The sequence below is a fragment of the Bubalus bubalis genome, chromosome 12 (assembly GCF_019923935.1).
Source record: "Bubalus bubalis isolate 160015118507 breed Murrah chromosome 12, NDDB_SH_1, whole genome shotgun sequence".
Classification (NCBI taxonomy): domain Eukaryota; kingdom Metazoa; phylum Chordata; class Mammalia; order Artiodactyla; family Bovidae; genus Bubalus; species Bubalus bubalis.
Window position 1 is genome coordinate 48,824,157 of NC_059168.1, and position 25,748 is coordinate 48,849,904.

Here is a 25,748-nt window from a genome sequence, read left to right on the forward strand (position 1 = left end):
GTCAAGCATTGCCCTAGAAAGTGAAAGTGTTCTCAGTCATGTCTGACCCTTTGCGTGCGACCCCATGGATTGTAGTCCACCAGGCTCCTCTGTCCACAGAATTCTCCAGCCAAGAAAACTGGAGTGAGTAGCCATTTCCCTTCTCCAGGGATCTTCCTGACCCAGGAATCAAAGCCAGGTCTTTCTGCATCGAAGGCAGATTCTTTACAGCCTGAGCCACCTATGACTAGGCACAAAAGAAAGTTTCTGTCTGCTTTTTTGGAAGTTAGAGTCTAGTTGAGGACATAGACATTAATCGCAGAATCACAGAAAACAAAATGGGAAACTTCAGGTGCCATCAATTAGAGCTATGCATGGTATTGAGCAGACACAAGGGCCAGAGAAGTGAACAAAGAGTGGCAAAAAGAGAGCACCCCACGCAGAGGAAGCAGATGGCACAAAGGCCTGGTATCTGGTGGTACATTTGAGCAACAGAATGAAAGCCAGTGAGTCTAGGAATTAAGATCAGGATAAAAGTCCCGAGAGGTGAGACTAGAGAGGCTAAGGATTTCAGTCAGTATTGTAAAAGCCAAGAAGTGTCTTAAGAGGGAGATCAGGGTGTGGGGAACAAATGATTCAGTTAGACTTGTGCTTTAAAAGATTACCCTAAGTGCATGTGGGGAGAAATTTGGCAATCATAAACTTCAGACAATCATAAACTTAATCAGATGCTGACTCCAGTGGAAGATGTTGTCCCAGACGTATCAGCATCTTTACTGACCCAGCATCATCTTTGCTGATACTGCATGTCTACTGATTTGGCATCTTTACTGATACAGCACAGCCTCTGCCACTTTGTATGCCTCATCCTCCATGCTAGTTTATAAAGGTCCTCAGAAGTCATGTGCTTCTCCCTGGTGGGGCCAACAGTGTACCTTCACATTTGTGCATAAGAATGATGTCAATTTTCCCACTCTCTATCATCAAAAGTCTACAGACATCTTGATCATCTTGATACCCCACAAAACTTAACAGTAGTCCACTATATTGATGACACGGGATGTCATAACATCCAAGAAGCAGGAAGTATCAAGTATTTCATTATTTATTTCAATTTTATTTATTTTTGGCTATACTGGGTCTTTGGCTGCACACAGGCTTTCTCCAGTTGTGGCGAGCAGGGGCTACTCTCTGGTTGCGGTGAACAGCATGGACTCTAGAATGCAGGACCAGCAGTTGTGGCAGGTGGGCTCAATAGTTGCAGCTCAAGGGGTTAGGTGTCCCATATGGAATATTACCAGGCCGGGGAATGAATCCATGTCCCCTGCATTGGCAGGTGGATCCTCAACCATCCTGTATCAAGTATTTTTAAATGTCTTAGTGAGACATACACAATGGCAAAAACCCACACAATATTGTAAAGCAATTTATCCTCCAATTAAAAATAAAATTTAAAAAATAAGACACACACAAACAAGAGAATAGGATTTAACCCCAAAACAATTCAGGGACGGTCACCTCAGTGAAGTTTCTTGGGGTCAGTGGTTGAAAGTATGCAAAGCAGCTCCACAAAGGTGCTGGACCTCATATGACCTAACACAGAGACACACACACAGGCGATTCAGTAGGATTTTTGAGTTTTGGAGACAACATATATCACATTTGAGTGTGCTATTTTGATCGATCTAGGAGTCACTTGCAGCTGTATAACTGTAGCTTCATGGAGACCAGAAAAAGAGAAGATTCTGCAGTAAATTTAGGTGGCAGAACAGATACTCCACTACTTGGGCCTTATTACCCAGGAAATCCATGATATCTTGAAGTGTTCATGGCAAGCAGGAATGCTGTATGGAGCCTCCAGCAAGGACCAGTAGGAGAATCACAGTGCAGAACTCCAGGATTTTGGAGCAAGGCTATGCCCTCTTCTGCAAATACTTATTCTCCTTTAAGAAATAGTTTATGGCAAGTGGTGGAGATGGAGCACCTAACAACAGGACATCAAGTGGTCATGGAGCCTGGCCTTCCCATCATGAACTGTCAGGCTGCCGTCTGACGCCTTGCCACGCTGGGCATGTACAGCTGCAACCTAGCACACAAGACCAAGCTCAGACAGGGCCAAAGGCCCTAGTTAACATGAGAAGATCCCTTAAAAAAAAAAAAATTTCTGCGCTGGTCTCCATTGCTGTTGCACAGGCTTCTCACTGTGGCAGCTTCTCTTGTTGCAGAGCACAGGTTCTAGGGTGCCCAGGCTCAGCAGCTGTGGTACACTGGCTTAGCTGCCCAGCAGCACATGGAATCTTCCCAGACCAGGGATCAAACCCATGTCCTCTGCATTGGCAAGTGGATTCTTATCCACTGAGCCACCAGAGAAATCCTTGAGCAGATTCCTGATACAACTCCTGTTCCATTGCCTCCTGGGGTGTTCTTTCAGGTCAGTTGGCCAAGAAAAGACAAAACTCAAGCCAGGTTTATGGATGGATCTGTACATTATGCTGGCACAACCAGTAAGCGGACAGTTGCAGCACTTCGTCCCCACTCAGGGTGACACTGAAAGACAGAAATAAAGGAAAACCCTCTAGTGACCACACCTCAAGCAGTATATTTGGTTGTTCACTGTTTGGAGTGTGAGATGGCCAGAAGAACAGATCTAGACTAATTCAGAGGCATTTGCCAATGATTTGGCTGGATGATCAGGAATTCAGAAGGCATAGGATTGTAACATTAGTGAAAAAGAAGACTGGGGAACTGGGGAAGAGGTATATGGATGGACAATTTGAGTAAGACTATTCACAATAATAGTTGTGTTCCATATGAATGCCCACCAAAAGGCATCTGCTGCATTAGAGATCCTTAATAGTCAGGGGTACACAAGTGAGATGCTTCGTGGATGTCACCAGCACTTCTTCCTCCAGCCATCCCTAGCACTTGCTCAATGACCTCATGAGCTATGGTGGCAGGGACAGAGACTATGCATGGGCTCAACAATACAGGCTACTGTGATCTGAGTTGTACTTGTATTGTTGTTCAGTCACTCAGTTGTGTCCGACTCTTTGCGACCCCATGGACTGCAGCATGCCAGGCTTCCCTGTCCTTCATGTCCTGGAGTTTGCTCAAACCCACGTCCATTGAGTTGATGATGCCATCCAACCATCTCATCCTCTATTGTCCCCTTCTCCTCCTGCCCTCAATCTTTCTTTCCCAGCATCAGGGTCTTTTCCAATGAGTTGGTTCTTCACATCAGGTGGCCAAATTATTGGAGCTTCAGCTTCAGCAACAGCCCTTCCAATGAATATTCAGGGCTGATTTCCTTTAAGATTGATTGGTTTGATCTCCTTGCAGTCCAAGGGACTCTCAAGAGTCTTCTCCAGCACCACAGTTCAAAAGCATCAATCCTTCAGTGCTCAGCCTTCTTTATGGTCCATCTTTAACATAACTACTGTGAGTACATGACTACTGGAAAAACCATAGCTTTGACTATACCGACCTTCGTTGGTGAAGTGATATCTCAGCTTTTTAATATGCTGTCTAGGTCCGCAGATCTGGATCTAATTTGCAAGTCCAGCGATTAACACTGAGTGCCCAGTATGGCCACTATTCCTTATGGGGATTGGCCAGCCACCTGGTGCCAGGCTGATTACCATCTTCCATTATTGAAGGAGCAGAGGTCCAACCTCAGAGGAATAGAAATGTTGTTTTGGATACGGATTTACCTTCCCTGCCCATGTTTCTACCAGCACCACCATCTATGGACTCTCAGAATGCCTTATCATCATGACATTCCACACAGCATTGTATGTGATCAAAGAATTCTTCTTTATAACAAAGCAAGCACAGCAATGGGCTCATACCCATAGGATTAACTGGACTTACCACATACATGTCATCATCTGAAAGTGGGTAGCCTAAATGAAAGAATCACCAGAGAATTGCCTGGCAGTCTAGTGCTTTTACTGCCAAAAGCCTGGGTTCAATCCCCAGTTGTGGAACTAAGATCCCACAAGCCACACAGCACAGCCAATTAAAAATAAATGAGCAAATAGGTCCTAAAACAAACAAACAAAAAAGTTATAGTACCGTAGTGCTTGTTCTGGAGAAGGCAATGGCACCCCACTCCAGTACTCTAGCCTGGAAAATCCCATGGATGGAGGGGCCTGGTAGGCTGCAGTCCATGGGGTTGCAGAGAGTTGGACACGACTGAGCAGCTTCACTTTCATTTTTCACTTTCATGCATTGGAGAAGGAAATGGCAACCCACTCCAGTGTTCTTGCCTGGAGAATCCCAGGGATGGCGGAGCCTGTTGGGCTGCCGTCTATGGGGTCGCACAGAGTCGGACACAACTGAAGTGATTTAGCAGCAGCAGCAGCAGCAGTGCTTGTTATACGGGATGTAATATGTGCTTTGAATCAGAGACCACTCTATGGTATTCTTTCCCCTGTAGCCAAAATATTAACACATGGGCCTAGAAAATACATGGATGTCAGAGTGACTCCTCTACTGCTCCTATAGACTTCTCACTGAATTTTTGCTTCCAGTCCCAACAATTGAAAGCCCCACTGGTTTGGGGATCTTAGTTCCCAAAGAAGGAATTCCCCACTAGAACACGCAATGGTTCCACTGAATTGGAAGATGAGATGACCACCTGGACATTTTAAGCTCTTTATGCTAGTGAACCAACAGATGGCCAGGGGGTGGGGGGAGTACAGTGGGAGAGCGTAACCTGTATTTGTCTGAATGACTGATCCTGATTACCAAAGGGAAACTGAGTTGCTTCTACACAACGGAGGTAAGATGGACTATGTTAAATGTGCCTGCCTGCTCAATTGCTAGGTCATGTCCAACTCTTTGCGACCCCATGGACTGTAACCCACCAGGCTCCTCTCCCCATGGGATTTCCCAGGCAAGAATACAGGAGTGAGTTGCCAGTTTCTTCTCCAGGGGATCTTCCCAACCCAGGGATTGACTGGAGTCTCCTGCATTGGCAGATGAATTCTTTACCACTAAAACACCAGGGAAGCCCATGTACAATAGCAAAGGTTAATGAAAAACTACAAGCAAAATGGGGGATGGGGGTTAGGGGGGTGGGCTGGATGATTAAGGAGCCAGGTCCTTAGAGACTGATGATTCCGGTCATTGTACCAGGTAAATAACCTGAATAGCTGTGGTTTGAACTAAGAGCAGAGTAAACACAGAGGTGTGGTGGAAGAAGCAAGCATTGGTATCAATCACGGCATGGTGACCACTTACAGAAATGAGGACTCTAAGTAGCTTTACTCATTTTCTAATTGCTTGTTACATGTACATTACAATCTGTATGTACTAACCATTTTTTCTCTTCTTCCCATTTTTAAGTTACCTTGTTAACTCTACAACCAAAGTCTTTAGGAAACATAATATTCAGTGTGGCTGTGACTGATTTGTGCAGTAATATATATAACTAGCCCCTTCATGGATCACAGCCTTGGTGGGGCAAAGGGGCTTGCATAACTCATTGAAGCTATGAGCCATGAGACGCAGGCCACCTAAGACAGATGGGTCATAAAGAAGAGTTCTGACAAAATGTGGTCCACTGGAGGAGGGAGTGAAAAGATTGAAGGCAAAAGGAGAAGGGAGCGGCAGAGGATGAGATGGTTAGATAGCATCACTGACTCCACGGACATGAATTCAAGCAAACTCAGGAGATAGCGGAGGCCAGAGGAGCCTGGTGTGCTGCAGTTCATGGGGTCGCAGAGTCGGAGGTGACTTAGTGACTGAACAACAACAAATATATAACTATCAACGGATACATGACTCTTGGAGCTGCATCTCAGTTTGAGAAAGGTTGATAACTGTTCTCTTGTAAGAAGGGCAGCTGTTTTTGTAAGGCATAAAGACAGCTGCCTTCTTCATTGCGGTGGTAGTAGTATGCTTATCAATGTAGTGGCCCTCAGCTCCAAATTCACCCCTTTTGCCTGCTCTGTGAATGGACTGCTGCTGCTGCTAAGTCGCTTCAGTCATGTCCGACTCTGTGCGACCCCATAGACGGCAGCCACCAGGCTCCCCATCCCTGGGATTCTCCAGGCAAGAACACTGGAGTGGCCTGCCATTTCCCTCTCCAATGCATGAAAGTGAAAAGTTAAAGTGAAGTCGCTCAGTCGTGTCCAACTCTCAGCGACCCCATGGACTGCAGCCTACCAGGCTCCTCCATCCATGGGATTCTCCAGGCAAGAGTACTGGAGTGGGGTGCCATCGCCTTCTCCGTCCTATTCTCTTATTTCTAGCCAATTCTTCATTACTCCAGTCCCATTACAGTTAATAATTCCTGAAATCAAACTTCCCCTGATCAAATTTTTACACTGTTTCTCTCTCCTGATTGGACCTAGATTAAGCTGGGGCTGGCTGTGGCTGCTGCTGCTATCACTTCAGTTGTGTCCGACTCTGTGTGACCCCATAGACGGCAGCCCACCAGGCTCCTCTGTCCCTGGGATTCTCCAGGCAAGAACACTGGAGTGGGTTGCTATTTCCTTCTCCAATGCATGCTCGCATGCTAAGTTGCTTCAGTCATGTCCGACTCTGTGCGACCCTATGGACAGCAGCCCACCAGGCTCCTCTGTCCACAGGATTCTCTAGGCAAGAATACTGGAGTGGGTTGCCATTTCCTTCTCCATAGTTGTGACTAAATAGCGGGGAAAATGCAAAGAAGTGGGGAGATGCAAGAGATACAAGAGAAGTAGGGAGATTCAAGAGATACAAAGTAAAAGACAAGACTTTGTAATGGATTAGACAAGGGAAGTAGGGGTAGATGGAGGATGACTCCTGGGAAAATAACCAGTTTATAGACTAGATGAACAGGGGAACCCTTCACCTACATAGAGACTTTCAGAAAGGGGTCACAATTGAGGAGAAAACTTAAAAGCTCAGTTTTGAACAATGTTGAGCTGAGTTGTTCCTTGGGTATCTCTAATTTTCTTGAAGAGATCTCTAGTCTTTCCCATTCTGTTGTTTTCCTCTGTTTCTTTGCATTGATCGCTGAGGAAGGCTTTCTTATCTCTTCTTGCTATTCTTTGGAACTCTGCATTCAGATGTTTATATCTTTCCTTTTCTCCTTTGCTTTTCACTTCTTTTCACAGCTATTTGTAAGGCCTCCCCAGACAGCCATTTTGCTTTTTTGCATTTCTTTTCCATGGGGATGGTCTTGATCCCTGTCTCCTGTACAATGTCACGAACCTCATTCCATAGCTAATCAGGCACTCTATCTATCAGATCTAGGCCCTTAAATCTATTTCTCACTTCCACTGTATAATCATAAGGGATTTGATTTAGGTCGTACTGAATGGTCTAGTGGTTTTCCCTACTTTCTTCAATTTAAGTCTGAATTTGGCAATAAGGAGTTCATGGTCTGAGCCACAGTCAGCTCCTGGTCTTGTTTTTGCTGACTGTATAGAGCTTCTCCATCTTTGGCTGCAAAGAATATAATCAATCTGATTTCGGTGTTGACCATCTGGTGATGTCCATGTATAGAGTCTTCTCTTGTGTTGTTGGAAGAGGGTGTTTGTTATGACCAGTGCATTTTCTTGGCAAAACTCCATTAGTCTTTGCCCTGCTTCATTCCATATTCCAAGGCCAAATTTGCCTGTTACTTCAGGTGTTTCTTGACTTCCTACTTTTGCATTCCAGTCCCCTATAATGAAAAGGACATCTTTTTTGGGTGTTAGTTCTAAAAGGTCTTGTAGGTTTTCATAGAACCGTTCAACTTCAGCTTCTTCAGCGTTACTGGTTGGGGCATAGACTTGGATTACTGTGATATTGAATGGTTTGCCTTGGAAATGAACAGAGATCATTTTGTCATTTTTGAGATTGCATAGAAGTACTGCATTTCAGACTCTTTTGTTGGACACGGAAAGAAAATCAGAGATACCAAAGGAATATTTCATGCAAAGATAGGCTCGATAAAGGACAGAAATGGTATGGACCCAACAGAGGCAGAAGATATTAAGAAGAGATGGCAAGAATACACAGAAGAACTGTACAAAAAAGATTTTCACGACCCAGATAATCATGATGGTGTGATCACTGACCTAGAGCCAGACATCCTGGAATGTGAAGTCAAGTGGGCCTTAGAAAGCATCACTACGAACAAAGCTAGTGGAGGTGATGGAATTCCAGTTGAGCTATTTCAAATCCTGAAAGATGATGCTGTGAAAGTGCTGCACTCAATATGCCAGCAAATTTGGAAAACTCAGCAGTGGCCACAGGACTGGAAAAGGTCAGTTTTCATTCCAATCCCAAAGAAAGGCAATGCCAAAGAATGCTCAAACTACCGCACAATTGCACTCATCTCACACGCTAGTAAAGTAATGCTCAAAATTCTCCAAGCCAGGCTTCAGCAATATGTGAACCGTGAACTTACAGATGTTCAAGCTGGTTTTAGAAAAGGCAGAGGAACCAGAGATCAAATTGCCAACATCCGCTGGATCATGGAAAAAGCAAGAGTTCCAGAAAAACATCTATTTCTGCTTTATTGACTATGCCGAAGCCTTTGACTGTGTGGATCACAATAAACTGTGGAAAATTCTGAAAGAAATGGGAATACCAGACCACCTGACCTGCCTCTTGAGAAATTTGTATGCAGGTTAGGAAGCAACAGTTAGAACTGGACATGGAACAACAGACTGGTTCCAAATAGGAAAAGGAGTATGTTAAGGCTATATATTTTCACCCTCTTTATTTAACTTATATGCAGGGTACATCATGAGAAACGCTGGGCTGGATGAAGCACAAGCTGGAATCAAGATTGCTGGGAGAAATATCAATAACTTCAGAAATGCAGATGACACCACCCTTATGGCAGAAAGTGAAGAGGAACTAAAAAGCCTTTTGATGAAAGTGAAAGAGGAGAGTGAAAAAGTTGGCTTAAAGCTCAACATTCAGAAAACGAAGATCATGGCATCCGGTCCCATCACTTCATGGGAAATAGATGGGGAAACAGTGGAAACAGTGTCAGACTTTATTTTTCTGGGCTCCAAAATCACTGCAGATGGTGACTGCAGCCATGAAATTAAAAGACACTTACTCCTTGGAAGGAAAGTTATGACAAACCTAGATAGCATATTCAAAAGCAGAGACATTACTTTGCCAACAAAGGTTCGTCTAGTCAAGGCTATGGTTTTTCCTGTGGTCATGTATGGATGTGAGAGTTGGACTGTGAAGAAGGCTGAGCGCTGAAGAATTGATGCTTTTGAACTGTGGTGTTGGAGAAGACTCTTGAGAGTCCCTTGGACTGCAAGGAGATCCAACCAGTCCATTCTGAAAGAGATCAGCCCTGGGATTTCTTTGGAAGGAATAATAATAAAGCTGAAACTCCAGTACTTTGGCCACCTCATGCAACTCATTGGAAAAGACTCTGATGCTGGGAGGGATTGGGGGCAAGAGGAGAAGGGGACGACAGAGGATGAGATGGCTGGATGGCATCACTGACTCGATGGACACGAGTCTAAGTGAACTCCGGGAGTTGGTGATGGACAGGGAGGCCTGGCGTGCTGTGATTCACGAGGTCACAAAGAGTCGGACATGACTGAGCGACTGATCTGATCTGATCTGAGCTGAGTTAACTTTAAGACACCCAAAACATACCAAGTAGGCAGTTGGCTCCAAAGTTCAAGAATTTAGTGGAGTCTAGGATTAAGAGTGGGTTTCAATGGTGGCTCAGACAGTGAAGAATCCGACTGCAATGTGGGAGCCCTGGGTTCAATCCCTGAGTTGGGAAGATCTCCTGGAGAAAGAAATGGCTACCCACTCCAATATTCTGGCCTGGAGAATTGCATGGACAGACAAGCCTGGCGGGCTACAGTCCATGGGGTTGCAAAGAGTTGGACAAGACACTCCAGTACTCTTGCCTGGAAAATCCCATGGATAGAGGAGCCTGGTGGGCTGCAGTCCATGGGGTCGCTAAGAGTTGGGCAGGACTCAGCAACTTCACTTTCACTTTTCACTTTCCTGCATTGGAGAAGGCAATGGCAACCCACTCGTGTTCTTGCCTGTAGAATCCCAGGGACGGAGGAGCCTCGTGGGCTGCCGTCTATGGGGCCGCACAGAGTCGGACACGACTGAAGCGACCTAGCAGCAGCAGCAGCAGCGTGACTTTCACTTTACACTTACTTTAAGATTAAGAGTGCAGTCATCTGGAGTTTCCTGGTACTCCAGTGGTTAAGACTACATGCTTCCACTACAGAAGGCATGGGTTAGATCCCTGGTCAGGGAAGTTCCACATGCTGTGAGGTGCAGCCAAAAAGAAAAAAAGGAAAGAGCGGGATCATCTCCCTTAAATTGGTAAATAAAGCCGCAGGCATAGCTGAAATGGCCCAGGGAAAAAGTAAATAGTGAGAAGAGAGGGCCTGGTGAACCTGCAAAGGGTTGCTGGAGCTATAGGAGGTGGAGGAACACAAAGACGGTGCAGTCGGCCCCCCACATCTGCAGGTTCTGCACCTGTGGATTCAACCAACCTCGACTGAAAATATTCAGGGCGAAAAAATTCCAGAAGTTTCCAAAAAGTAAAACTTGAACTTGCCATATGCCTGGTAACTATTTACCGAGCATTTACATTGTATTAGGCACCATAAGTAATCCAGAGGTGACGTAAAGTAGACTGGAGGATGTGCGCAGGTTATGTGTGAACACTATACCATTTTATATAAGGGACTGGAGCCTCCTCAGAATTTGGTGTCCAGGGCTGTCCTGGAACCAAGGTCCCGAGGATACTGAGGGATGACTCTCTTGTGTCCTGGAAGCAAAGAATGGCAGCCCGAGGTGCAGGGCTCTGACCTGCCACACAGAGAACTTGCTGCAGCTGACTGGCTGCCACCCACACTTGTATCTCCAGATCGCTGTATCTTCAGGTCTGCAACAGTGCCCAGGCCTAGGCCACACTTCCTCCATGAGTAAGCTTGGCCGAAAACCACTTCTGCTTGACGTTTCTGTGCTCCGAGCTCCCAGCTGGCCTGGCTGAGACGTTCTGAGAGCTGTCCTGTGGTCAGACACTCTTCCTGCCTGCTTCCCTGTCATTCCTCATGGAGCCCTGCACTGCAGGCTGATACTGCCCACTTCCAGAGTTCCAGCTAAGACTGATAGTGATTCATCTCTGAGTCAGATTCTGTCTTACTCAGAGGATGGGTGCATTCTAACTGACACGCCACGCTCAGGCTGACAGGAAGAGACAAGCGTGATGTCCACCAGGTGAAAGATCGTAGGGGAGACGGTTCATGAGGACTTTCTTTTTAATCCCCCCTTAGGCAGAAGCCCAAGGGAATGATATGAAACAAGAGGCTGGTTTAAAAACAGGAAAACATTTAATCCATCCCCAAACACATATCAAGAAATGAAGAGAACAACAGGAAAACTACCTGTGATGGAAGAAGGGTGTTACTGGCTTCAAGCTCTAATTCCTATAATACTGAGGCTTTGATGCTTCAAAGAAACCCATCTAGTCCTTTAGTATTCCTGGCTATTCAGAAATAAATTACATACATCTGTAAAAGAGTTCTGGCCTGCTAGAAGGGAGCTAGCCAGGGAGGAGAAAGGGGCACCAATCTACTGTAAATGATCAAAGACCAGCTGAGTGACAGCACGGAGCCATCCGAGGCAGATGGACCACGGATGCTCTGGTAAGAGCCAGAACACAGCGCTGGCTCAGGGGCTTGTGCCATCCACCTGTGCTCACGACCACGTCGGCCAAAGCCCTTGGGAGCAAAGTTCTAACGCCTCCTTCATGCCCCCTGCTGGTTGGTTTCATCATTATCTCGCCTCTTCCAAATCTGTAAGAAATGAATACAATGAATACTTAGGAGCCTGTGTTCCATCCACAAATATTTATCATGCACCTAAATCTGTGCTAGGAAATGAGCAAACTATCACCCCAATGCATATTTGCTAAGTCCCCTAAAACTAACTCATAATCTTTCAGAAAATTCCCTTTCATTTAATTTTCACTTTTCTACCCATCCTCTCTTCCCATTCCAAACTCCTTTTCTGAAAAAGGACTAACAGTCAGGCCTACAACTTCAAACAAAGTCACCAAGGAAAGAGTTCTCCTTGGAACAAGCAGTATCTCTCTTTTTTATAAAGCTGTGGCCTTCTCTTAGCCTCAGTCTTCCTTCTCTGCAGAGACTAGGACAGTTAGAAAGAGAAGACAGGGGGACTTCCTTGGAGGTCCAGTGGTTAAGACGCTGCGCTTCCACTGCAGAGGGCATGGGTTCGATGCCTGGTTGGGGAAATAAGATCCCATATGCTGCACAGTGTGGCCAAAAAGTAAAAATTTTTTAAAAAAAGAAGAAAGAGAAGATAGAGCCCCTCAGCTCCTTGAACTCCCAACACAGTGGACAGGACAGTTAAAACATGCAGCTGCTGCTCCATAGACATGGGACAGTGCTGTGGGGTCACAAAGAGTGCTGACTTTGCCTAGGGAACTGGGGAGGGCTTCAGAGATGACTCCAGATGATTCTGAGCTCTTCTTCCTTGAAATCAGACTACACACTTGCAAACCTGACCTGGCTGACCGCACACAGAGAACCTCCTTGCTCACTCATAACTCGTCCCTGCTTTCCCGTCCTTCTCTTCACTGAAGCTCACTCCTGGCCCCGCCTCTCTCCCCACTGCATGTCGAAAGGCACCCAAGCCAACTCAGTCCCACTCCCTGCCTTCACCCACAACACTTCTCTCACCAGCTCCCACACCCCGTCACCTCCACGCTCATCGAGTGAAGCCAACCCACCTGAATGTAAGCCTCCGACAGTGTGATCATCTGGGGAAGGATGTCGGTCACCTGGAGGTCCTGTAATTCATACCATTTGCCTGTCCCCTGCAAGGAGTATGAAGGGCTAGGTCAGTTTGCTCCCAGAAACCAATAGAGTTTTAGAGGGAAAGAGATGCAGCCAAAAGCTAGAAAAGTCAGAATAGTCACTAGACCATCACCCAGCAAGAGTTCTAAGAAAGAAAGTACAAGGCCTCTGCTGGGCATCATTCAATGTCAAAAGCTTTTAGGGTGTTGATCTTGACAAACAAGTCCTGCTGAGGACTCCTTAAAGCACAGTGGAGTCTCAAACACTGTTCGTCTTTTAGGAAGAGACTAGGAGGACAACACAGAGAAAGAAGAGGAAGCCCCTACTCCTCACCTGAGATATCCCCTTGCTGCTCTGAAGTGACAGATCAACACATTCACTTAGAAGGTGCAGCATTAACCAAAAATGGACATTCCCACCCCCGCCCCAGAGGACACGGCAAGAGCTGGACAGAAAGACTCCTTGGTGGACACTGTCCCTCATACTAACCTGTTTCCTTTGGCCTAAGAAGCAGTGCTGCAAATATAACAACATCTACCTCACTTCATTCTTCTATAAACAAAGATGAAAACAAGTTTCTGGATTATGGCAGAGATACTTCTGGAAGCTCACCTGCCTCATCCATCCAAACTTTCAAGAAATGCCAAAGACAAATATATTCCGGTTATTCTGGATATTCCAGTAGTTCAAATAAGATACACAACAAAAGCTCAGGATCCGATAATGAAAACCCCTATTCCTGGTGTGAGGACTGGTTAATAAGAACACAGTGAAACCGAGTATTCAGGTTCCAATGCCAACTCTTCTAACTTCAGATCAGTTACTCCAACTCTAAGCTAGGTTCCTCACTTGTAAAAAGATGGTATTAACACCTGTCCTGGAAGTGTGTTTAGGGACATAAACAAGATGAGCATACATGAAGTATGTGGCATACCATCTAGCACATGGCCAAGTGCTTGGCAGAGAAAAGCCGGTTATCATTAAACCCGGATTCTCAGAAGACTCATCAAGTTAGAGCAATTTGTGCCAGTAATCTGTATCACCAAATACATCCTAAGCACATGTTTCCCCCATTATCAGCAAATTCACAAAATTTGTTTTAGCTGAAAGGGAACTTCTCTACCAGTGCTTTGTAAACTTTAATTTCATACCTTTCAGAGGGTCTTGTTAACAGGTAGACTGTGATTCAGGAGGTATGCGAGGGGTCTGAGATTCTACAATTTCTAACGAGTTCTCATGTGATGTCAATGCTGTGAATCCAAGGCACTTTAGGTGGCAGGTACTAGTCTAGGACAGTGCTTCTCAATCTTGGCTACACACTGGAAATCTGAGAATTTTAAAACCATCAAGACGCCTGGTTCTCACCTCCAGAAAATCTAATCAAGTCTTAACTCCAACATTTTGGACCAGAAAACTCTTTGCTGTGGGGGCTGCCTGTGCATTGGAAGACATTCAGCAGCATCTCTGGCCTATGCCCCAGTGGAAAATCAACAGGCACAAATTACAGTGTTTTCACGTAACTGGTCTGGGATGGCCCAGGCTTCAGCAGTCTAAAACCTGCCCCCAGGGAAGCCCCACGTGCAGCCAAAATTGAGAACAGCTGCCTTAAACTGGTCACTGACAACTCTGTTTCTCACAGAATCCCAAAGTCAAGGACAAGAAAGAGCACATTGAAAGGAGCTGCCTTCCAAAAGGCCAAGGGAACACCACCGGCTTCTGCCGCTCTGCACAGTGAGAAGTCAGCCCTACTCACATGGTGGAGCACGTGGATCCGGTAGGAGCCCTCGGAGGGTTTGCCGTCGTGTACGATGTTGGCGATGAGGTCATAGGTGGTATTCTTGTGCACTGCCTGCACTTCTTCAGACAAGTACTCTCTCAGGTCCACATTTCTGAGGAGGGTGAAAATAAAGTGAAGATCAGACAAAGCCTACCAGGTTAGCCCTGTAGAGGTTAACTGTCCTCCCTAAATGGACCACGAAGCTGTGGAACCCTATTTCAGGAACTTGGATCTAGGTGGGCTTGAATAGCTACAGAGCCCAGGTTTGTGGAAATTCACAGTTTGCCACAAAAATGGGTCAAATTAGGAAGACTGGCTCTACGGGAAAAGCATATTTTAAAAGCATGCCTAGGAGGAGAAGGGGACGACAGAGGATGAGATGGCTGGATGGCATCACTGACTCGATGGACGTGAGTCTGAGTGAACTCCGGGAGTTGGTGATGGACAGGGAGGCCTGGCGTGCTGCGATTCATGGGGTCGCAAAGAGTTGGACACGACTGAGCGACTGAACTGAACTGAACTGAGGGCTTCCCTGGTGGCTCAGTGGGAAAGAATCTGCCTGTCAATGCAGGAGACACAGGTTCAATCCCTGGTCTGGGAAAATCCCACAAGCCGCGGAGCAACTAAGCCTGTGTGCCACAACTATTGAGCCCACAGGCCTCAACTACTGAAGCCAGGTGCCCTAGAGCCTGTTCTGTGCAAGAGAACTACGAAAGTGAGAAGCCGGCCCACCGCAACTAAAAAGTAGCCCCCCTCTCACTGCAACTAGAGAAAGCCCACATGCAGGAATAAAGACCCAGTGCAACCATAAATTAATTAATTAATTAAAAGATGTTCCTGGTGGTCCAGTGGCTAAGACTCTGCACTCCCAATGCAGGGGGCCCGGGTTCAACCCCTGGTCAGGGAACTAGATCCCACACGCCACAACTAAGAGTTTGCATGCTGCAGCTAAAGATCCTGCAACTGAAAGATCCTGCATGCTGCAACTAAGACCCTGCACAGCCAAATAAATATTTTTAATTAAAATTTTAAAAATAAAAAAATTAATAGCATGCCTAGGGGAGTCATGCCTGGTGGTCTTGTGGACGGACTCCATGATTTCACTGCCGAGGGCCCTGGTTCAATCCCTGACTGGGGAACTACAATCCTTCAAGCCACAAGGCATGGACAAAAAATATTCAAAAATAAAAATTAATGCATACCTAGCAGTCTAAAGTACATAGCTTGGAGTCATTCAGACCTGAGCTGGAATCGAGGCTCTGTCACCTCGGAGCTGTGTGTAAGTTTAAGCAGGTGACATAAGCTAAGGCTCTTCTATATGAGAATGAGAGTCACCATCTCCTCTGAGATGAGAACAAGGGTAACCGCCTCACCCTCTGCTCTGTCAGGGAATCGGCTGCAGTGGCAGTGTTCAGGGGGTACGTGGTCTCTGGACTCAGCCTATAGAAGCCTGCTCACCTGATCATGTCAGTTATCACTGTATACAATCACTGTAACAATTTCAGTGTGGCAAAACAGGACTTCCCTGGTGGTCCAGTGGTTAAGAATCCACCTGCCAATGCAGGGGACATGGGTTCGATCTCTGGTCCAGGAAGATTCCACGTGTTGCCAGGCAAGTAAGCCACCCCTAAGTTGTGATCTGCAACTACTAAGCCCACGAGCCGCAACTGAAGCTCTAGAGCCCGTGCTCCACAACAGAAGTTACCACAACGAGAAGCTCCTGCGCCGCAACCAGAGTAGCCCCTGCTTGCCACAACTAGCGAAAGCCCATGCACAGCAACAAAGGCCTAGCACAGCCAAAATAAATATATCAATTAATTTTTTTAAATATGGCAAACCAGGCAGATCACTCAGATTTGTTTTTTTCTTTGATTTTATGGGACTGTGTTTATTTGATTATTTTGCCTTTAGTCAAATAGGCAGAATGATTACAAGTAACAGAACACCTTGGGCAGCCCAAGTACAAAAAGGGGATTAATTGATTCAAGGTTTCAGACTAGGAAATGCAGCAGAAACCAGGCACTGGAGAAGCAGCAAGATCCAAGAGTTACCTGCCCTCTTTTCTGCTTTGAAAAGCTTTATCCTTTTCCCATCCAGCTTTCTCTCCTTTATGGAACCCACCTTGACTCCCCCACAGCTTCCAAATTTCTCAGTTCTGGTTGTCAATAGAGACTACTGACTAGGTTCCTTCAATTGGAACTTAAAAACATCAAATTTATTTTTAACACTTGAACACTCATTTTTTTAAACACAGAGAAGCATTCTTGATGTACTTGGAATAAAATCTCCTTTTGTGTTTTATTTGTTGAATTCTATCAGTTGATGTATAAATGTGGTATAAATGTGTACCAGTTTTTATGAAGTCAAGAGCTGTAATACAGGCTTACTGTGAAGACGGCAATGACAATTACCAAGAACTTTCAAATAGGGAAGTAGATTGACAGTTAACGTGACTATTAAGAGAAAGCTAACTAACTACACTATTTTCAGGAAAAATATAACCTTCTGATGCCTACAAATATTTATAAAAATTTAAATACAAGATAGAATAAGAGACAGTATGTGTGTGCTCAGTCACTCTGTTGTGTCCAACACTTTGTGACCCCATGGACTGTGGCCCGCCAGGCTCCTCTGTCCATGGGATTCTCCAGGTAAGAATACTGGAGTGGGTTGCCATTCTCTTCTCCAGGGGATCTTTCCAACCCAAGGATTGAACCCACATCTCCTGCACTGGCAGGCAGATTCTTTACTACTGAGTCACCTGGGAAGCCCAAGAGAGATTATATCCTTTTTCTCACCTCTAGAACTGTCTGCTGTGCTACCACTCATAACATGAAACACAGCGCTATCATGTCAAGAAGGATTTACAATAAATGCTAACAGTGGTCACATCCAGGGATCACTTCTAGATATGTATCTCCTTTTGAATTTTACACTATGAATTTATGAATATATCATCTGTCCAAAAATACAAAAAAATGTCAGTGTAAACCATGTATTAATAATAAGCAGGCAACTTTCTTCTAACTGTATTATGCAGCTTTCCATGTGTTAAGGATAGCTACTTATTTCCACAGAGTGACAGCGAACCATATAGACTGCAATAAATAGTCATTGTTGTTTTGGGGCTTTGGGGATTTTTTTTGGCCCTGCCACACAGCTTGCAGGATCTCGGTTCCCCAACTGTGGAACACAGTGAAAGTGCTAAGTCCTAACCACTGGACTGCCAGGGAAGTCCCTAAACAGCCACTGTTAAAATACATTTTAGATATGAGTCTGAGGAAACCAATGAGGGCTCAAGAGAGCCAAAATGCCTGCCAGCTGCTAAGAACTGACTTCTCATACTGTCGTCTCAGCTTTAACAACAGCTGTTTGGACTTCTTTGAACAAGTCCTAGAAAAGTCTTCAGAAGTATATATACTCAAAAATTTCTTGACTGAACCCAAACTGTCTCAGTGGCAAAAGGGAATCAATTGATGTTAAATCATTTTGCTTTACAAAACAGTCAATGGGGAAAACCCTATTTGTTCCCCCATGAAACAGTCCAATGTTGAGACCACCTAACTAGCTGGAAGTGAAACTTTACACCTGTGCCCCAGAAACCCGATCTCCAAACAAGCAGAGGGCCACTAGTCACTGCACGTCTGATGGATCTCTACTATGAACACAGGAGAAGAATTAGATCTGACGAAGGGTTTTTCAAATGGGGACTTGAGCGTGATGAGAGCTGTATCAGTCTAAGAGTGATGACAGTGCATTGATAATCCAAGTCTAGGTTTCCAGGAGTCACACAGTGTGATGGTCTCCATCGGACTAGTGGGAAAGTAATCTTTTTCTCAACTTCTCCAAAGCTTTCTGACAGACAAGCTACTGAAGGCACAGTGACCAAAAATCCAAATGTAACTGGTGGCAAAATACACATATTTCAGGTCCCTAATATAAAAGAAACTTCCTATCAGTGAAAGGAAATTTCTGTGCTGACTGAGCAGGAACTACCATCAACACACAGTCCTGCCTCGGGAGCTGCCCTAGAGTAAAGAGGGCTCCTTCCTTCTAGGAACAGACTGGTGACTGCAGCAATTCACCAAAGTCCAGCTCTGAATTAAAACCCCTAGTCTTTCAGAGAAAGCCCCTCTGTGATCCTACTCAAGTTAGCAGACAGCTGGCCTTCATATTCCCAGATTTCATTCTACTTGTCACATAAACAAGATATTGGAGAAGAACAGGAAGAAAAGTGCATGAAAAGAGAGAAAGAAATTCTCCTATAACCCTAACTACTACAAAGGTTTTCTCTCCTCATCCACCACTGTTCTCAAAGTCTTGGTGATGATGGAACCAGAAATAATAAAATGTTACACTTGGAAGGATCCCTAGGGCTCGTCTAGTCCAGGCCTCTCATTTAATCCTGGAGAGAGTATACAAATGACCTGCGCAAGGCCACCCGGCTAGAACAACACAGAACTCAAGACTTCTTTAAGTTGCTACCCTCTTAAATGCTACACAGAATTAAGAATTGGTACTATTTTCAAAGGAAAACACTGGTAGCTCAGTCTGGGCAACTGGAGGGGATGGAGGGAGAAAGACAAGAGAAGGAGATGACCATTTGCCCATTACAGCCCCCAAACTACTTTCTGAGGTTTAAAAATAACTACACTTCTGAGCTAAACAGCATGGTAATCCTATCTTCTAACCATTCAAATCCTTCCAGTAAGAAATCATGTTAGGGCTCCTACCTTATCTAAAAGCCCACACACAGATGCACCTTTCTTCCTGCCAGCCCCACCACCAAGCCTCTCTGTGGTCTGGTCTCTTGGGAACTAAAAACCAACTGTTTACCCCCAAAAGGGTCTTGCAGGAGCCTTCTACAGCTCCTCCAAATTCCCCATTAAAATACTCATAAACAGAGACGCAGATGCACAGAGCAGACATGTGGACACGGGCGTAGGGGGAGAAGAGGAAGGAGAGGGTGGGATGAACTGAAAGATTAGGACTGATGACATAAATACACTGCCATTTGTAAAGCAGCTAGTAAGAAGCTGCTCTATAGCACAGGGTGCTCAGCTCCATGCTCTGGGATGACCTAAAGCAGGGGATGGAGTGGGATGTGAGAGGGAGGTCCAAGAGGGAGGGGATATATGTATGCACATGGCTGATTCACTTCACTGTACAGCAGAAACTAATGCAACACTGTAAAGCAAATATACTCCAATAAAAAAAAATAAAGGACACATATTGAAAAAAAAACATATAAATATCTGCAAAAAGACAACTGCATGGTCAATTAAAAATAAGACTATACATCAAAATGTATAACTTTCTCATCAATAGGCAGAAATTGAACACATTCCAGACTTTATCCTCTAGCGAAGAAATAAGATAGTAGGGTTCCAAGAGAGAGTAAGGCAAATCTAGAGTCATCCCCACTGTCCACACTTTTTTTTTTTTTTAATTTTATTTTATTTTTAAACTTTACATAACTGTATTAGTTTTGCCAAATATCAAAATGAATCCGCCACAGGTATACATGTGTTCCTCATCCTGAACCCTCCTCCCTCCTCCCTCCCCATTCCATCCCTCTGGGTCGTCCCAGTGCACCAGCCCCAAGCATCCAGTATCGTGCATCGAACCTGGACTGGCAACTCGTTTCATACATGATATTTTACAAGTTTCAATGCCATTCTCCCAAATGTTCCCACCTTCTCCCTCTCCCACAGAGTCCATAAGACTGTTCTATACATCAGTGTCTCTTTTGCTGTCTCGTACACAGGGTTATTGTTACCATCTTTCTAAATTCCATATATATGCGTTAGTATACTGTATTGGTGTTTTTCTTTCTGGCTTACTTCACTCTGTATAATAGGCTCCAGTTTCATCCACCTCATTAGAACGGATTCAAATGTATTCTTTTTAATGGCTGAATAATACTCCATTGTGTATATGTACCACCGCTTTCTTATCCATTCATCTGCTGAGGGACATCTAGGTTGCTTCCATGTCCTGGCTATTATAAACAGTGCTGCGATGAACATTGGGGTACACGTGTCTCTTTCCCTTCTGGTTTCCTCAGTGTGTATGCCCAGCAGTGGGATTGCTGGATCATAAGGCAGGTCTATTTCCAGTTTTTTAAGGAATCTCCACACTGTTCTCCATAGTGGCTGTACTAGTTTGCATTCCCACCAACAGTGTAAGAGGGTTCTCTTTTCTCCACAGCCTCTCCAGCATTTATTGCTTGTAGACTTCTGGATTGCAGCCATTCTGACTGGCGTGAAATGGTACCTCATAGTGGTTTTGATTTGCATTTCTCTGATAATGAGTGATGTTGAGCATCTTTTCATGTGTTTGTTAGCCATCTGTATGTCTTCTTTGGAGAAATGTCTATTTAGTTCTTTGGCTCATTTTTTGATTGGGTCATTTATTTTTCTGGAGTTGAGCTGTAGGAGTTGCTTGTATATTTTTGAGATTAGTTGTTTGTCAGTTGCTTCATTTGCTATTATCTTCTCCCATTCTGGAGGCTGTCTTTTCACCTTGCTAATAATTTCCTTTGATGTGCAGAAGCTTTTAAGGTTAATTAGGTCTCATTTGTTTATTTTTGCTTTTATTTCCAATATTCTGGGAGGTGGGTCATAGAGGATCCTGCTGTGATGTATGTCAGAGAGTGTTTTGCCTATGTTCTCCTCTAGGAGTTTTATAGTTTCTGGTCTTACGTTGAGATCTTTAATCCATTCTGAGTTTATTTTTGTGTATGGTGTTAGAAAGTGTTCTAGTTTCATTCTTTTACAAGTGGTTGACCAGATTTCCCAGCACCACTTGTTAAAGAGATTGTCTTTAATCCATTGTATATTCTTGCCTCCTTTGTCAAAGATAAGGTGTCCATATGTGCGTGGATTTATCTCTGGGCTTTCTATTTTGTTCCATTGATCTATATTTCTGTCTTTGTGCCAGTACCATACTGTCTTGATAACTGTAGTAGAGCCTGAAGTCAGGTAGGTTGATTCCTCCAGTTCCATTCTTCTTTCTCAAGATCGCTTTGGCTATTCGAGGTTTTTTGTATTTCCATACAAATTGTGAAATTATTTGTTCTAGCTCTGTGAAGAATGCTGTTGGTAGCTTGATAGGGATTGCATTGAATCTATAGATTGCTTTGGGTAGTATACTCATTTTCACTATATTGATTCTTCCAATCCATGAACATGGTATATTTCTCCATCTGTTAGTGTCCTCTTTGATTTCTTTCACCAGTGTTTTATAGTTTTCTATATATAGGTCTTTAGTTTCTTTAGGTAGATATATTCCTAAGTATTTTATTCTTTCCGTTGCAATGGTGAATGGAATGGTTTCCTTAATTTCTCTTTCTGTTTTCTCATTATTACTCACTGTCCACACTTAACTAACCATAGCATACAAGATGCAATGATAGGCAGACAGACGTACAGACTAACTATTCAAGATTACCTTCAAAGCGAGGAAAAGCCTACCTGTCCTACTTTTACCAACTGTTCATCCTTATACTGAAAGACTACAATTCCCAGCAGGCAACAGGAGAGAAGACAAAAGGGGAATTGCCTCCAAGTAAACATTCATCTTTGAGGTCCCTAAAATGTTTGTATCCTTCCCATAGAAACCTTAACTTATATAGTGTAGGTAGGTTCCTTACAATCTCCAACTAAGACGGTCCAATATTAAGAGTGGCACAAAGAAATAAAAAAGGAACTCAAGCTCACGCCCCTAATAGGAAGTGTGGGAGGGGAACACTCACGTAATCGGGAAGTTGACAATAGTCGGATTCTTCTCCACAAAGAAATTGTTCTTAGTGAATCTCTTAATACAAAAGATTAGATATGGAGGCAGCTTGGTGAGCTGGAAGCGCTTCAGAAAGTTCTCCTTGTAGGTCTTATATTCCTAGAGAGAGCAAAGAAAATGATCAAGTTAGTGTTGGAGCATTAGAGCAGGAACACAAGTTTTGTTTTGGCTTGGTTTGGGTTTTTTAATAGAATTTTGTCTTCCAATAGAATCCAGAAGACACCTGACCCCAGCAACCACCTGCAAGGGTTAAGAACAGCTGTTTGGCCAAAGCTGAAATACCTCATCTGTGGGCTGTGTTTCAGCCAGCACGTGACCAAACTGTTGAACTCTAACCATATAATATAGGTTTTTGTTTCTATAAGGAAAACAAAAATGTCAAGTGAAAAAGAGGATGTGTTAAAAGTTCAGAATTTAAAAACCATGAGTTGTTGTTAGTTTAGTCCCTCAATCGTATCCGATTCTTTGTGACCCCAGGGACTATAGCACACCAGGCTCCTCTGTACATGGGATTTTCCAGGCAAGAATACTGGAGTGGACTGCCATATCCTTCTCCAGGGGATCTTCCTGATCCAAGGATCGAACCCATGTTTCCTGCATTGCTAGACAGATTCTTTACCACTGAGCCACCTGGAAAGCCCCTAAAAAAAAAATAAGAGTTTCACTTAATTCAAAATAAAGAAGAATGTCCTGACCATTTGACCATCAGACACATGCACCATGGAACAGGCACCTGTGACCAACAAGGAGCCCTTTAACACTGAGGGTTTTCCAGAAGAGCTGTCAACTGACATTCCACGTTCCTTCCTCCTCCAAGGCCCCGAGACTTGTAGGTCAAGTACAGTCTGTTGAGCAACACTTAACTGAGGCCTCACTCAGGACTTGAATATCTCACTTTCAACAGTGGACAGACAACCAGGCAGAAGAAACAGAAGACCTGAGCAACATTATAATTAGGCCTAAAGCTGCACCGCCATCAGCATAATGTACCCTCTTCTCAAGTGCACATGGAATGGTCTCCAGCAAAGACCGTATGCCAGCCCGTAAAACAAACTTCAACAAACACAAAATATACAAACAATACAAAGTGTGTTCTCTGACCACAATGGGGTGAAATTATTAACAGAAATCAGCAACAGAAAGAAACCTGCAAAACTCACAAATATATGGAGATTAAACAATACATTCCTTAATAAGCAATAGGTTAAATAAAAAAGAAATAAAAAGAGAAATTAGGAAAGAATTCAAGATGAATAAAAATGAAGACACAACATTTAAAAACTTATGGGATGTAGCTAAAGCAGTGGTCAAGAGGTAAACTTAGTTGTAAATGCCTAGATTGAAAATAAGATCTCAAATCAATAACCTTCCACCTTAAAACATTGGGAGAAAAGCAAACTAAACCTAAAGCAAGCAGAAAAAAGAAAAAAAAAATCAGACCACAAGTTAAAAAAACACAGAATAGAAAAACATTTCAGAAAAATCAACAAAACCTAGCCTTTAGTTAGTTGAACAAGAAAAAAATTCAAATTACTAGAATCAAAAATGACAAAGGGAACATTACTAGGAACTTTATAGAAATAAAAATGATTATAAAGGAACACTATAAACAACTGTATGCTAAAATAGTAGATAAGTCAGATGAAATGGATAAATTCCTAGAAAGACTCAAACTACCAAAACTTGAAAAGAAACAATCTGAATAAACCTACAACAAGTAAAGAAATTAAATTAGTTGTTAAAAAACTACCCATGAAGAAAAGCCCAGGCCCAAATTTCTTCACTGGTATTTTCTACCAAACATTTAAAGAAATTACACCAATTTTTCAAACACTTTTCCAAAATAAAAGGAGGGAATACTTCCCAACTCCTTTCATGAGGCCAACATTACCCTGATACCAAAACTAGGCACAGCTACAGATCAGTATTTCTATGAATATGGATGCAAAATTCCTCAACAAAATACTAGTAAACCAATTCCAACATAAACAACAACAAAGAATTATATACCAATTATACATGACTAAGTATGATTTATTCAGGAATACAAAGGTGGCTTAACATCCAAAAATCAATTAATATAATATACCGTATCATATAATAATAAGAAAATAAGGCAATAAGTAGCAAAATAAGACAACAAATAGCAATAATCGAAACCCACACAATCATCTCTGTAGATACAAAAAAGCATTTGACAAAATCCGACACCTTATCATGAGAAAAACACTCCACAGAGACAGAAAGGAACTTCCTCAACCTGATAAAGGGTATCTATGAAAAACAGATATGTGATGTTATCCACAGCTAACATCATACTTACTGGTAAAAGCCTGGACTCTATCCCTCAAGATCAGGTACAAGATATGATATCTCCATTTTCCACTTCTATTTAACCCTGTACTAGAGATTCCAGCCAGAGCAATCAGGTAATAACATTTAAACAAATATGAAGTATCCAGATTAGAAAGGAAGAAGAAGTAAAACTATCTCTGTCTGTAGATGATATGATCTTGCATACAGAAAATTTTAAGAAATTCACTTTAAAAGTTTGGCAAGGTTGCAGGCTACAAAAATCAATATAAAAAATCAACTGCGGGGGCTTCCCTGGTGGTCTAGTGATTGAGAATCCGCCTGCCAATGCAGGGGTCATGGATTCGATCTCTGGTCCAGGAAGATTCCACAAGATCACAACTAAGCCCATGAGCCACAACTACTGAGCCCACGAGCCCTAGAGCCTGCACTCTGCAATTAGAGAAGCCACTGCAATGAGAAGCCTGCACACCACAACGAAGACCCAGTGCAGCCAAAAATTAAAATAATAAAAATTTATATTAAAATAGTTCAAAACTTATACTCCAAAAACTAGAAAACACTACTGAAGAAAATTAAAGAAGATAAATAAATAGAAAAATAACCCATGTTTATGAATCAGAAGACTGCTATTATTAAGTTGGCAATAACTCCCAAACTAATCTACAGATTCAACACAATCCCTGTCAGAATATCAACTGGCTTCTTTGTAAAAATCCACAAGCTGATCCTCAAATTTGTAAAATTGCAAGGAACCCAAAATAACCAGAACAATCTTGTAGAAGAATAAAGTTGGAAAGTTCAGTTTATAATTTCAGAACTAACTACAAAGTAGTAATAACCAAGACTGTGCTCTAGACATATACATCGATGGAACAGAATTGAGACTCCAAAAATAAACCCATGTGTCTATGGTCAAATGATTTTTCAACAAGGATGCCAAGACCATTCAATGGGGAAAGAATTGTCTTGTCAACAAACAGTGCTAAGACAACTAGACAGTCACATGCAAAAGAATAAAACTAGACTTTGTACTTTACACCATATACTAAAATTTAACTTAATACACT

General features: G+C 43.4%; 1 protein-coding gene and 1 non-coding gene across 2 annotated transcripts in view; one reads left to right on the forward strand and one right to left on the reverse strand.

Moving 5' to 3' along the window:
* Positions 1-11,281: 11,281 nt before the first annotated feature.
* The window catches only part of USP39 (ubiquitin specific peptidase 39), a 37,780-nt gene continuing 23,313 nt past the window's right edge, over positions 11,282-25,748 (reverse strand). Inside the window, exons 10-13 of the mRNA XM_006045861.3 lie at positions 22,322-22,464; positions 14,542-14,677; positions 12,722-12,808; positions 11,282-11,765 (exon numbers count right to left, since the gene is read on the reverse strand). Of these exons, the coding sequence (XP_006045923.1) occupies positions 11,718-11,765; positions 12,722-12,808; positions 14,542-14,677; positions 22,322-22,464 (414 nt within the window). The 3' untranslated portion in view covers positions 11,282-11,717. The remainder of the gene's footprint in view (positions 11,766-12,721; positions 12,809-14,541; positions 14,678-22,321; positions 22,465-25,748) is intronic.
* Positions 15,400-15,472, forward strand: TRNAG-CCC. The gene has a single exon. It is a non-coding gene; the product is annotated as a tRNA-Gly (tRNA).